The sequence below is a fragment of the Bufo bufo genome, chromosome 5 (genome assembly GCF_905171765.1).
Source record: "Bufo bufo chromosome 5, aBufBuf1.1, whole genome shotgun sequence".
NCBI classification, from domain to species: Eukaryota; Metazoa; Chordata; class Amphibia; order Anura; family Bufonidae; genus Bufo; species Bufo bufo.
The window spans coordinates 115,499,787-115,512,298 of NC_053393.1; the positions used below are offsets into that span (position 1 = coordinate 115,499,787).

The following is a 12,512-nucleotide window of genomic DNA, read 5'->3' on the forward strand; positions in this document are numbered from 1 at the left end:
AACTTAATTTGTCCAAAACACAGGCCTTTACCGTGGGTATGGATCCCATGCTTAGGGCAAAATTGGTTCCCCGATACCCATTTAGCTGGCAAAAGAAAGGCTTCACATATCTGGGGATGACCCTAACTAATTCCAGCAAAGATCTCTATTCAGCGAATTACCAACCCTTATTAGTAAAGATTTCCTCCATGATAGGACGGTTCTCGCAACCGCTGATTTCTTGGGCCTGTAGACCGATTTTTTAAATGATGATGCTCCCAATCGTCTTATATGTCTTCCGTACAGTATTAATTCCAGTACCGGCATCATACTTTCAGTCTTTACAGAGGCTGTTCGCGGACTTTGTCTGGGTGGGGAGAAACCCAGAATTCGCTTCTCCACAATGTCTAGACCCGGGGCTAAGGGAGGAATGAGCCTCCCAGATGTTAAGAAATACTACTGGGCGACTATACTTACACAAATGAAGGATTGGTGGTTAAACACCAAAGATGGATACACCTAGAATCAACTGCTTTTTGACGCCCCCTCATAGCGGGATTTGATATGAATCCCAAGAATACAGCAAGAACCCCGTTACTTCTGTTGAACGTGAAAGCCTCATTGATAGCGAGGAAAAATACATTTCCTTATTTGACCAAATTGCCTAAAACTACTTTAGAGAAACTCCCATTACATTTCCTAAATGTCTGGATTCCTGACCTTCACCTAGATAATTGGGTAGCAGCGGGTCTATGTCATATCAATCCACTATATGACGGGGCACTCTTGCCTACCTTCGAAAATATATCTCAAAGCTTATCTATTCCCCAAAGAGATTGTTACAAATATTTAAGGATCAGACATGCCTTATCTCAGCCAGACATTTCCAGTTTCAATTTCCCGGCTCAAATTCAGAACTTAATCTCATCTTCAAATACATCCGTTAAAGGCATCTTTCTTTTATAGCATTCCATCTTCCCCAGACATAACGGAGAAACCTGCATTCGTGCTTAAATGGGAATAACTCATTCTGTAGATGACTGGTACACGGCTTTCACTATTGTAAAGCAAGTGTCAAGGGGAGCTACTCACTGGGAGACAGCCTTTAGGACCCTCCTCAGATGGTACCTTACGCCAGCACATATAAACAAAATTAGCCCTACATACTCGCCTCAATGTTGGAGAAATTGAGGGCTGGTTGGTACATATAAACATGTGTGGTGGGACTGCCCTTTGGTCTCAGTCTTCTGGAAAGCTGTTTTTCTTCTCCTTCGCTCTATCACAGGGAATGAAATCCCGATGTCACCGTCCTTGGCTTTATGCTTTGTAGGTTTAGCTGACCTGCCCCCGCACATAAGGTTAGTGTGTGGTCAAGTTATATTAGCAGCCAGAGCAATGATTGCAAAATCTTGGAAATCAAGTGGGCCTTTAAAGATACGGGAATTGATCTCTACTATCCAAGTAGCCTTTGACTTAGAGAAACTATTTGCCATTAGAACACACACTTGGGACAAATTGGCCCCAAAATGGGAACTGTGGGTTAAATTCTCAAGTTTGCAGGTTTTCCCTCAAATGAGACAATACACTTTACCTATGACCGAGAAGTTATGTTAATACGGGATTGTGGTTTGCGCAATAAGCCCTATACTGGAAGGCCTACCTTTGCCTATAATTTTATTTATACTCTTATTTTTACCTCTAACATGTTGTTATCTCACTGTTTATGAAGCAATACAAAAGCGATTGCAAGCCTTGGCTCTTTTTTGTTTTTATATGGAGGGTCCCTACGTGGATCATAAGAGTCAAATATATACTATGTAACTTGCTCTATCATTATATTGTTTTGTATATCAATAAAATTGGTAAAAAAAATTAAATGTTCCCTACAAAAATAATACTTTATAGCAATATTCAAGAAGGAAATTCCAAATCAAAGTTTTGTCTGGGCTCTTTGCACTACCCCTAAACCCACCGACTTACCTCTATCAGTGACCCCATTCCGGACCTCTAACCTGGTCTCCCCAACACAAGGCATGCTCCAGGGGATGGTTTCATGAACTGCCCCTCACACAACAAAAAATTGGGGAATCTAGTACATGACACTATCCTGAGATCTGTCTTTACCACAAAGTCACAGAGGCGGGCAAAAAGAAAGTTAGAGGGTCTCCCAAATAGACAACCAGCATGAGAGAAGTAAAGACAGGCAGCAGTATATGGACTATTTTTAAAGCTCTCCTTTAAGCTAATTTTACAAGAGCGTCTTGACCACGTGTCTGCTATACTGTACTCACATAATAGTGCCGTGAAAACAGTACTGCAGACCCACAGTCAGGCCAGAACTCGCAACATAATAAATCATTATGATGCTGTGAATTCAGGTCAGAGAAGTGTTCGGTCCAGAAAATGTGGCTGTCCCATGAAGCACATTTCCCAAACCAAACACGCTCGTTTGAAATTAGCCTCTAAGTCGAGACCAGAAGGGTTGTGGTATACAAACTTGAACCTATGGTTTAAAATCTCAGTCATCAAGGAAACTATAACATGCTGCAGTGCTCACCTTTTTCCTTCCGAGATGATTTGCCTTTAGAAGCAACAGGTCTTCTCTTTTGAGAAGGCTGTGGAGATGAATGTTCTCTCCATCGTCTCAGCTGGAAATTAATGAACTTCCACATCATAAATGCCTGAGTTATGCAAATAGATGCCAACACACTGATTCTGGAAGCAGAAAAAAAGGAGACGGCATAAGTAGCATAATTATAGCTCACACTGCAGAAGTTCAGTTCATTTAAAAATCAGAAAACGAGCTTTTATGCTTCTAAAAATGAATTAACACCGCTGGTACACCAATGGGTACTCTTAAAATATTCCTGTAAATCGGGGGTTCTCAACTGGAGGACAGCAGTTGTTAGCTGTCTGGACACCTGCATGTTTCTCAACTGTATCTGCATCCTCACAACTCTGAAAGGGGACCATCTAAAGGAGGCATAACTGAGGGGGACATAATATAAGGGGACATAACTGAGCCATCTAAGGTGGTATAACCCTGTGAAGGGGTTCAATTAGACTAATGGTGGATACCATGAAACGCATATTTTAGTACTTGGATAGAAACCTGGAAATCCTGTTGCAATCCAAGTGTGTGCCATAACATTACCTGAGGCAGACCTCTACCAAAAAACTGTCTTATATCTAAGCATTTAAAATGTGAAGGCGGCTCTGTCACCAGGATCAACCCTATTAAACCAGACATACTGCCTGGTAGGGCTCATCTGATTAAAACAATACCTTTCTTTTGTCTATATACCAAACAGCTGCAGAAAAATCTGTTTATATTCATATGCAAATGATAAAGTTTGAGCACCAGGAGGCAGGGTTGAATCCCTTGAGCACTGCTTTGCTACACCCCCAGTGCTCTGCACACTCCCCCCATCCCCTTGATTGACAGTTCTGCTCTCAGCATGGCGATGTCCAGCCCAGTGTCCTAACATGTACATATCATACTCTATATACTATAACTTCACCACATTGAGATTTGCTCAGAAAGCTAATATACATATTACTGCTTTATTCACAAGGACAATGTATGATTACAGACACCAGTAATATTTTTTAGGTTATAAGCAAAAAAATAAATAAATCCATCTCTATGTGGTAATGCTATAGCTTGGTAATAAGGGCTTGGTTTTGCATGTACACTGCGTGCAGAATTATTAGGCAAATGAGTATTCTGACCACATCATCCTCTTTATGCATGTTGTCTTACTCCAAGCTGTATAGGCTCGAAAGCCTACTACCAATTAAGCATATTAGGTGATGTGCATCTCTGTAATGAGAAGGGGTGTGGTCTAATGACATCAACACCCTATATCAGGTGTGCATAATTATTAGGCAACTTCCTTTCCTTTGGCAAAATGGGTCAAAAGAAGGACTTGACAGGCTCAGAAAAGTCAAAAATAGTGAGATATCTTGCAGAGGGATGCAGCACTCTTAAAATTGCAAAGCTTCTGAAGCGTGATCATCGAACAATCAAGCGTTTCATTCAAAATAGTCAACAGGGTCGCAAGAAGCGTGTGGAAAAACCAAGGCGCAAAATAACTGCCCATGAACTGAGAAAAGTCAAGCGTGCAGCTGCCAAGATGCCACTTGCCACCAGTTTGGCCATATTTCAGAGCTGCAACATCACTGGAGTGCCCAAAAGCACAAGGTGTGCAATACTCAGAGACATGGCCAAGGTAAGAAAGGCTGAAAGACGACCACCACTGAACAAGACACACAAGCTGAAACGTCAAGACTGGGCCAAGAAATATCTCAAGACTGATTTTTCTAAGGTTTTATGGACTGATGAAATGAGAGTGAGTCTTGATGGGCCAGATGGATGGGCCCGTGGCTGGATTGGTAAAGGGCAGAGAGCTCCAGTCCGACTCAGACGCCAGCAAGGTGGAGGTGGAGTACTGGTTTGGGCTGGTATCATCAAAGATGAGCTTGTGGGGCCTTTTCGGGTTGAGGATGGAGTCAAGCTCAACTCCCAGTCCTACTGACAGTTTCTGGAAGACACCTTCTTCAAGCAGTGGTACAGGAAGAAGTCTGCATCCTTCAAGAAAAACATGATTTTAATGCAGGACAATGCTCCATCACACGCGGCCAAGTACTCCACAGCGTGGCTGGCAAGAAAGGGTATAAAAGAAGAAAATCTAATGACATGGCCTCCTTGTTCACCTGATCTGAACCCCATTGAGAACCTGTGGTCCATCATCAAATGTGAGATTTACAAGGAGGGAAAACAGTACACCTCTCTGAACAGTGTCTGGGAGGCTGTGGTTGCTGCTGCACGCAATGTTGATGATGAACAGATCAAAACACTGACAGAATCCATGGATGGCAGGCTTTTGAGTGTCCTTGCAAAGAAAGGTGGCTATATTGGTCACTGATTTGTTTTTGTTTTGTTTTTGAATGTCAGAAATGTATATTTGTGAATGTTGAGATGTTATATTGGTTTCACTGGTAAAAATAAATAATTGAAATGGGTATATATTTGTTTTTTGTTAAGTTGCCTAATAATTATGCACAGTAATAGTCACCTGCACACACAGATATCCCCCTAAAATAGCTAAAACTAAAAACAAACTAAAAACTACTTCCAAAAATATTCAGCTTTGATATTAATGAGTTTTTTGTGTTCATTGAGAACATGGTTGTTGTTCAATAATAAAATTAATCCTCAAAAATACAACTTGCCTAATAATTCTGCACTCCCTGTAGAGATTGCTGGTTTGAATCCTGGGAGAAACTTCAAGGCTTTTTTCCCCTCAAACCTTTTCTTTTTTTCTTCCATAATTAACACATAATAAAAGCCTTCATCCTTATATTTATAATAATGTTATAGGCTGAAAAAAACTAATAAATATTGCCAGCTTTATCATTTATAATCCTATATTGCGCCTGTGAATAAACCAGTTTTAGGTTTCTAAACAAAACACTATTCTCAATATAGTAAGGCCTTTTACTGTTATTATACAATAATAAATTGTTTATTGTAGTATAGCCTTTTATTATGGGTAAAAAAAAGTTTATGTAAGGATTCAAACCTATGATCTATACAAGCAAAACCAAGCACTTAACTCCAAGCTATGGCATTACCACATAAAGATGTGTTTTTTCCTATGCTTATAGGTTAACACATGTTACCGAAGTCTTTATAATCACATATTGTGCTTGTGAATAAAGCAGTCATATGTATATTAGCTTTCTGAGCAGATCTCAATGTGGTGTAGCTATAGTACATAGAGTATAAGATATGTAGATGCTAGGACAAAGCTCTGCCCTCAGCATATCTAGCCCTATCAATGAAGAGGAGGGGGGAGTGTGCAGAGCACAGGCGGTATTACAAAGCAGTGCTCAAAGGATTCAGCCTCGCCTCCTGGTGCTCAAACTACTCATTAGCATATACTTAGAAATGCATACAGACAAAAGAAAGGTGTTTAAATTAGTACGATCAGCCCTACCACGCAGTATGTCTCGTTTAAAAGGGTTGATCCTGGTGACAGAGCCAGATTAAAGGGTTATTCCCAACTGCAACATGACATCAATATCAGATCTATCTTCCGAAAGAGGTCCCTTAAGTGAGCACATTGTGCATGCGCGGCAACCTCTCCATTAACCACTATGGGACTGATGGAAATACCTGAGCCAGCAATTGGCTATTTTCAGAACTACCAAAGCGGCCACACATTCTCCCCTTTCAATTCGGGGTCCCCATTCTGAAGATAAGAATGGGTCCCAAAAGGTGGGACTCCTATCTGACCTTGATGGCACATCTTACTAACATAACATACGTCTCACATTTTACATATTTAAAAAGATATTCCCAGTATAAGAGAAAAAGCTGAAAATAGTCACATCAGGCTGCATTTTGACCTGACTGGTCAACACTATGGTCTCCTCTCCTAGCAGATTATAATATTCTTACTGCACTTGGTTCAGAGGTTGGTCCATGCACATATATGTACCTTATAGCCAGAATGTTGAAATTTCCAGTACTTATGTCCAAAACCTGATTCTCTGCACGGGCAAGTCCAAATCCTACAGTGAGAACTGAGAGGATGAGAGTCAGGAGGCGGCCCAGGACAAACAGGACAGCCCATATGGTAAACCTGCCAAGAAGAGATTAATAGAGTTTAGCCAAAATGACATAGGTATGGGTACAGGGCACATGGGAACTCCCCATACATGCAAGTGCAAGAAAAAGATGAGCAGACATGGTTAACACTGCAGATGGGATATTTTCTCCAGTAGGCTTTCATAATTCTAGATTGAGCATCAAAGGATACAGCGGCTTTTGATGTATGCATTTATAATGAAGACCATGTAAGATCTCAGAAAACGTAACAGTGCATAGACATCTCTGGTCCCCTACTCCCCATGGATCTGCGGGTAAAGCTAGTTTCTTTTTGTTATGCACTCTTTAGCCAAACCTATTTTTTTGGTTTAACAATTCACAACGCCTTTTCTTTCTGTACTTCTCTGAACACCCAAGATCAGCGGACCAGTACTGGTCCACGGGAAGTGCCGGTGTGGAACTATTGGCATCTGTCCCCTGCCTTTTAGCCTCACAGGCTAGAAGCTGCTAGGCCTGAGGTCTATGAAACGGTGCTAAGGTGCATGATAGTCGCGATGAGGACATCATTGCAACCTTCTGGGCCGGGTCACAGGCAACGTGACAATGTCATCACGCCACCACAGACCCGGAGCAGAAGGTTGCAATGACCTTTACGACTGTCTGTACTGTAGTCCAGGGAGTCGGGGCGGCAGGCTGGAAGAGGCTTGCATCACAGACAGCCGGCCAGAGGTGAGTATTTTGTTCTTTTTATTTTTTCCGTTGTAAACACTACTGGGGGCACCAAGAAAGAGGGGTTGGATGTATAATTTAATGGGGGCACTATATGTAAAAAGGCACTACTGGTGGGCACTATATATAAAGACGCCACAACTGGGAGGGGGGGGGGCATTATATGTGAAGTAGGCACATTATATGTACTGGGGCCTAAATCAGGATGATTACTAAGTAGGGGCATAAAAGCAGGCATTAATACTAAATAGGTGCGTTCAGTTATGCAGAAAGAAGTTGTGGGCCGAGACATCAGGGTTATTTGTGCAAGACTAAGAAAGTAGAAAACAATGACTCCAGTCAGAGGAGACATCATCTGTAGGTCACCGAGTGGGGGCCTAAACAGGATTTTTAATTACTGTGTTTTGTTATATGCGTGATTTATCCCCAAACTCCACCGGTCCGCGGGAAAATTGTTTTGCGTGAAACCGGTCCTTGGTACAAAAAAAGGTTGGGGACCACTGCTCTAGATCAGATTAGAATGGGCTTTGACTTTACATTTTACAGATACAATGAGACAGGGAGAAATCAGGTTTATCTTACTCGATACATTACCATGTATTATAGTTCCCCCATCATCTTAACCTCTTAACCTGTTCGCTACCAGTGCCGTACATGTACGGCACAGAAATGCGGGACAGAAATCCCAGCGCAGTACAGGTACGGCACGCTGATCGGGCGGGTGCAGGAGCTGCGCCCGCCTGATCAGCAGCAGGGGTCTGCCAGTCACTGATATGCTCCGGCAGTGGTAATACACTTACAGCCAAATGCATTATAATACAGAAGTAGCTAAATCTGCATATATAATCTGTATACATTCAGGGCGCTCTTTGTGCTGCTCATAGCACACCCTGCACTGATGAACTGCAGGGAAACTAAGGCATATTGGTACGCCTTAGACTTTTTCCAGGGTGCGGGTGTCCACAGACGGGGCACCCGTGCCATAGGTTCGCCAACACTGGTCTAGTGGGACCCCTTTATCACTTCATGCATAGACTACAGCTACTGAACAGTCAGATGGCTGATGATGTAAGAGGGACTTCTGTACAGATCAAACACAGAGTGACTTACCCTTTCTGATATTTCTCATTACTGAAGTAAAAAAGACGGGAAATGTGGAAAAGAAACTCGACAAAGTAATGGAGAACCAGAAGAACCAGACCAAGATGATTTAGGCTGTAATAGAAATAAAAGACCATTAGTGGACCGATATCACGGTCACAAATGCACTTGACAAACACCTCATTTTAATTTTTCATTATAAATAGTACGGTCGCTAACACCATGTCAGAGTGATCTGTGCAAGAAAATAGGAATGAATGACTCCTGTAAGAGTGGGGGCCTAAACAGGACCAAAACATACCCAGTGTCATTCCTCTCACCCGCATAGTGGACAAGGCTGGCTCAGACTGCAAAATTAGAAGGAAGAGAGGAAACCTGCTCTGGTTCTTTTCTTCCCGTCTATGTGCATTTATCTAGTTATGCAACTTTCCTAAGACGTAGTAGACTAAGGCACATTTAGATGCACTGAGCATGCAGGCAATTATCAGGAAGGGACAGTTCCTTCCTGATAACTGCCTTCTCGTCGGTGGAAAAAAACAAAACAAAAAAAAAACCTTCATCCTCCTAAAGCTGCATTGTTTCTGGGCAGCAGAAACTTTCAAAAGAACTTACTTTAGAACATAAGCACCGCTGATATGGAAGAGGTACAGTCCGATGTAAACCAACTGGCGAGGAATATCTTCCTGAAAGAGAAGGGTGAAACCCTACGCGTTAGCGCTCATTTATTAAGTCCTACCACCTCGGCAGACCAAGATGACAAATATCCTATATATGCATACAGAACATACAAGTACCATTGTACACAGTTATATTTAGACCTTTACCTTTTTGGTTTTCTGGAAATACAGTTCCGGAAAGGCGTGAAGCCAATAAGCCAATTGGGAAATGTAGAAAAATTTCAACTGGAATCTGAGAAAAAAAAAATAATTATAATAATTAAAAATCACTCTTCAACTTCTCTGATTACTATGCAACACAGACACGGGTGTACAGATATTAGGCAATCGATGGAGTTTGTGTACGCTTTGTTGGTGGTCATTATTTATTATCCAGAATATACTCTTTAAATGTCCAGTATATAATACCACACGTGTCCTGCGTTATGTGCTGAAGGTGAACCAGAGTCGATAGCTAATCGGTGGGAGTTCATCTTTCTAGAAAGAGTGGTCTTTGTGGAACTAAATACCATAGTTCTGCCCCTCGTTATTCTCTCCATTAAATTTTATCTTTTTGCCTCCGATTACAATAAAAAATGAGAAATGCATAGAAATCTTCGGTTTAGGCTACTTTCACACCTGCGTTCAGGTGTCCGCTCGTGAGCTCCGTTTGAAGGGGCTCACAAGCGGCCCTGAACGCAGCCGTCCGGCCCTAATGCATTCTCAGTGGAGGCGGATCCACTGAGAATGCATCTGTCTGCCAGAGTTCAGCCTCCGCTCCGCTCAGTGAGCGGACACCTGAACGCTGCTTGCAGCGTTCGGGTGTCCGCCTGGCCGTGCGGATCCATCCAGACTTACAATGTAAGTCAATAGGGACGGATCCGTTTGAAGATGACACTATATGGCTCAATCTTCAAACGGATCCGCCCCCATTGACTTTCAATGTAAAGTCTGAACGGATCCGCTCAGGCTACTTTTACACTTAGAAATTTTTCTAAGTTATAATGCAGACGGATCCGTTCTGAACGGATGCAAACGTCTGCATTATAGGAGCGGATCCGTCTGATGAAACATCAGACGGACCCGCTCCGAACGCTAGTGTGAAAGTAGCCTTACCGGTATTTCCCGGGCGATTAATCATGCACTCCTAAAAGTCGGTTTCAGCAACATGCAGAAAAAGCTGCAGACTGAAACAATGGACAGGGATTTACATCTTGGTTTTTATTCTTCATGTCTAGGCTTAGTGTTCCTTTAAACAGTTGGAAAATGCATATACAATAATTCCCTGAAATAAAATTATGAGATGGGAAAATTTCATTTAGTAAGGCAGCCCTATGTAGTCCATTTTAGGACAACCAGAATACTGTATTCTGATGAAAGTCACAGGGCTTCTCCATTATCAGACCGCTCCCCATCAAGGTTTTTGAGAAGAGGTTTATCAAGGAATTGCTACAGATGCCAAGCTGTAATATACAGTGCCTAAATCTTAGTCTATATCCGTTCGCCTGCAGGGCATGTACAACAGAGGCATTAGCCACTAATCTGTCCCCATGCTCCCTGCTGCCACCTACAGCAGAAACTAAAACGCTCCTGAAAGCGTATCCAGCGTTCTGGATACCAGAACTTTACTCCTACCATGCTGGTCACATGACACAGCGGAGAATCAGAAGGGAGGTTATAATTCACAATTACGGTCACCGCGACGATTACCTTCACTACAGGTTACAACATATACCTTTCTAACAAGTCAAAGGAATAAAAAAATAAAATTGGAGTGCTTCTTTAAAGGAAAAAACTAAACAAAACTAGGACATTAATGAAAGATGCTACTTACGGAAAGTAAGTATGGGGGTAACCTTTCCATAAACTTGTTGGATCCGAAAGGTAGTTCTCCTACACAAATGAAAAATAAAAATTCTATAAAATCTGAACATGAAAACATGCCATCTATCTCTGACAAAGCTTACTTTCCCTCCTCGGTGGATTAGGCTGCATTCTTTAACCATTAAAGCAGTATCCAAACATTCTAATTAGTGGTTGTGCAGGTAGTGATTTTGCTGAAAATAACATTACCGTTCAGAGATGGTTACTATGGAAACACTAATACCACAAACACTGCAGGCAGTTCAGTGCGGCACTATCAACCACAACATGTACAAAGTGTATGATATCTACTGCATGCAGAACAGGACATAACAGGGTATAAAGAATACCTAAAAGGTGACCGTACACACTAGGTATAAAGAATGCCTAAAGGTGACCGTACACACTAGGTATAAAGAATGCCTAAAGGTGACCGTACACACTAGGTATAAAGAATGCCTAAAGGTGACCGTACACACTAGGTATAAAGAATGCCTAAAGGTGACCGTACACACTAGGTATAAAGAATGCCTAAAGGTGACCGTACACACTAGGTATAAAGAATGCCTAAAGGTGACCGTACACACTGGGTATAAAGAATGCCTAAAGGTGACCGTACACACTAGGTATAAAGAATGCCTAAAGGATTTTTTTTTACCTCCATGTACACAGACTTTTTTTCCCCTGATGATATGTCATCAATATTAAAAGCCCAGAGAACCCCTTTAATCAATTGTCAGTTTACTGTTGCTGTGAGGGGAAGAGGCTGTTCGTATAATAGGTGTAGAACTGGGATAACAGTGTGACGGAACTCAACACCAGAAAACAAAAACGCTAGTGTGAAGGTACCCTAAGAAGAGTTAAATATGGACTAACCCAGTTAAATATGGACTACCCTAAATGAGGCAAAGTGTCTTAAAATAAAACCAGAACCCTTTACAATACAAAAAGGAACTTACCGAGACAATGACGCTTGTCCCCCAGACACAAGAGAATAAGTAAAAAGCACTCAGCTGCCCAGATTCATTAAACTTGCTGTGCTTGGTTTTGGAAAAATGCATGCGCCTGTTAATTTTCTGGGGAAAAAAATAAAAATAAAATTAAAAAGTTTTGCATTGTTGTTCACTGTCAAACTAAGATACACCATTTAATATGAGTGTTTGCCGTTTCCAACAATCCAATCCATTTATAAAGGATATGTGCTGACCATACACACAGCCAACTCTCTGGTTGGGAATGTGAGAGGAGGAGACTGGGGGCCCTTAAAGGAGTTGTGCAAGAATGAGGTGCAAGGTGGAGGGGGGTGTTGGCAAACCTCTCCACTAGGCAAGACCTGTAAAGGGAAACTTGCTTGCCCACTTCCAGGCGCTGGTCTCTACTCCTTCCCCTCGTTGCCTATGATGCTCCATTGGGTTCCCTCAAAATAGGCTACTTTCACATTAGCATTTTTGCTGGATCCGGCAGGGTTCAGCAAAAACGCTTCCATTACTGATAATACAACCATCTGCATCCGTTATGAACGGATCCGGTTGTATTGTCTTTAACATAGCCAAGACGGATCCATCATG

General features: G+C 42.0%; 1 protein-coding gene across 1 annotated transcript in view; it reads right to left on the reverse strand.

The window, feature by feature from the left end:
- The window catches only part of TRAM1 (translocation associated membrane protein 1), a 37,925-nt gene that overhangs the window by 4,850 nt on the left and 20,563 nt on the right, over positions 1–12,512 (reverse strand). Inside the window, exons 4-10 of the mRNA XM_040432808.1 lie at positions 11,904–12,020; positions 10,916–10,974; positions 9,250–9,334; positions 9,038–9,108; positions 8,435–8,539; positions 6,486–6,629; positions 2,537–2,694 (exon numbers count right to left, since the gene is read on the reverse strand). Coding sequence (XP_040288742.1) covers positions 2,537–2,694; positions 6,486–6,629; positions 8,435–8,539; positions 9,038–9,108; positions 9,250–9,334; positions 10,916–10,974; positions 11,904–12,020 — 739 coding nt within the window. The remainder of the gene's footprint in view (positions 1–2,536; positions 2,695–6,485; positions 6,630–8,434; positions 8,540–9,037; positions 9,109–9,249; positions 9,335–10,915; positions 10,975–11,903; positions 12,021–12,512) is intronic.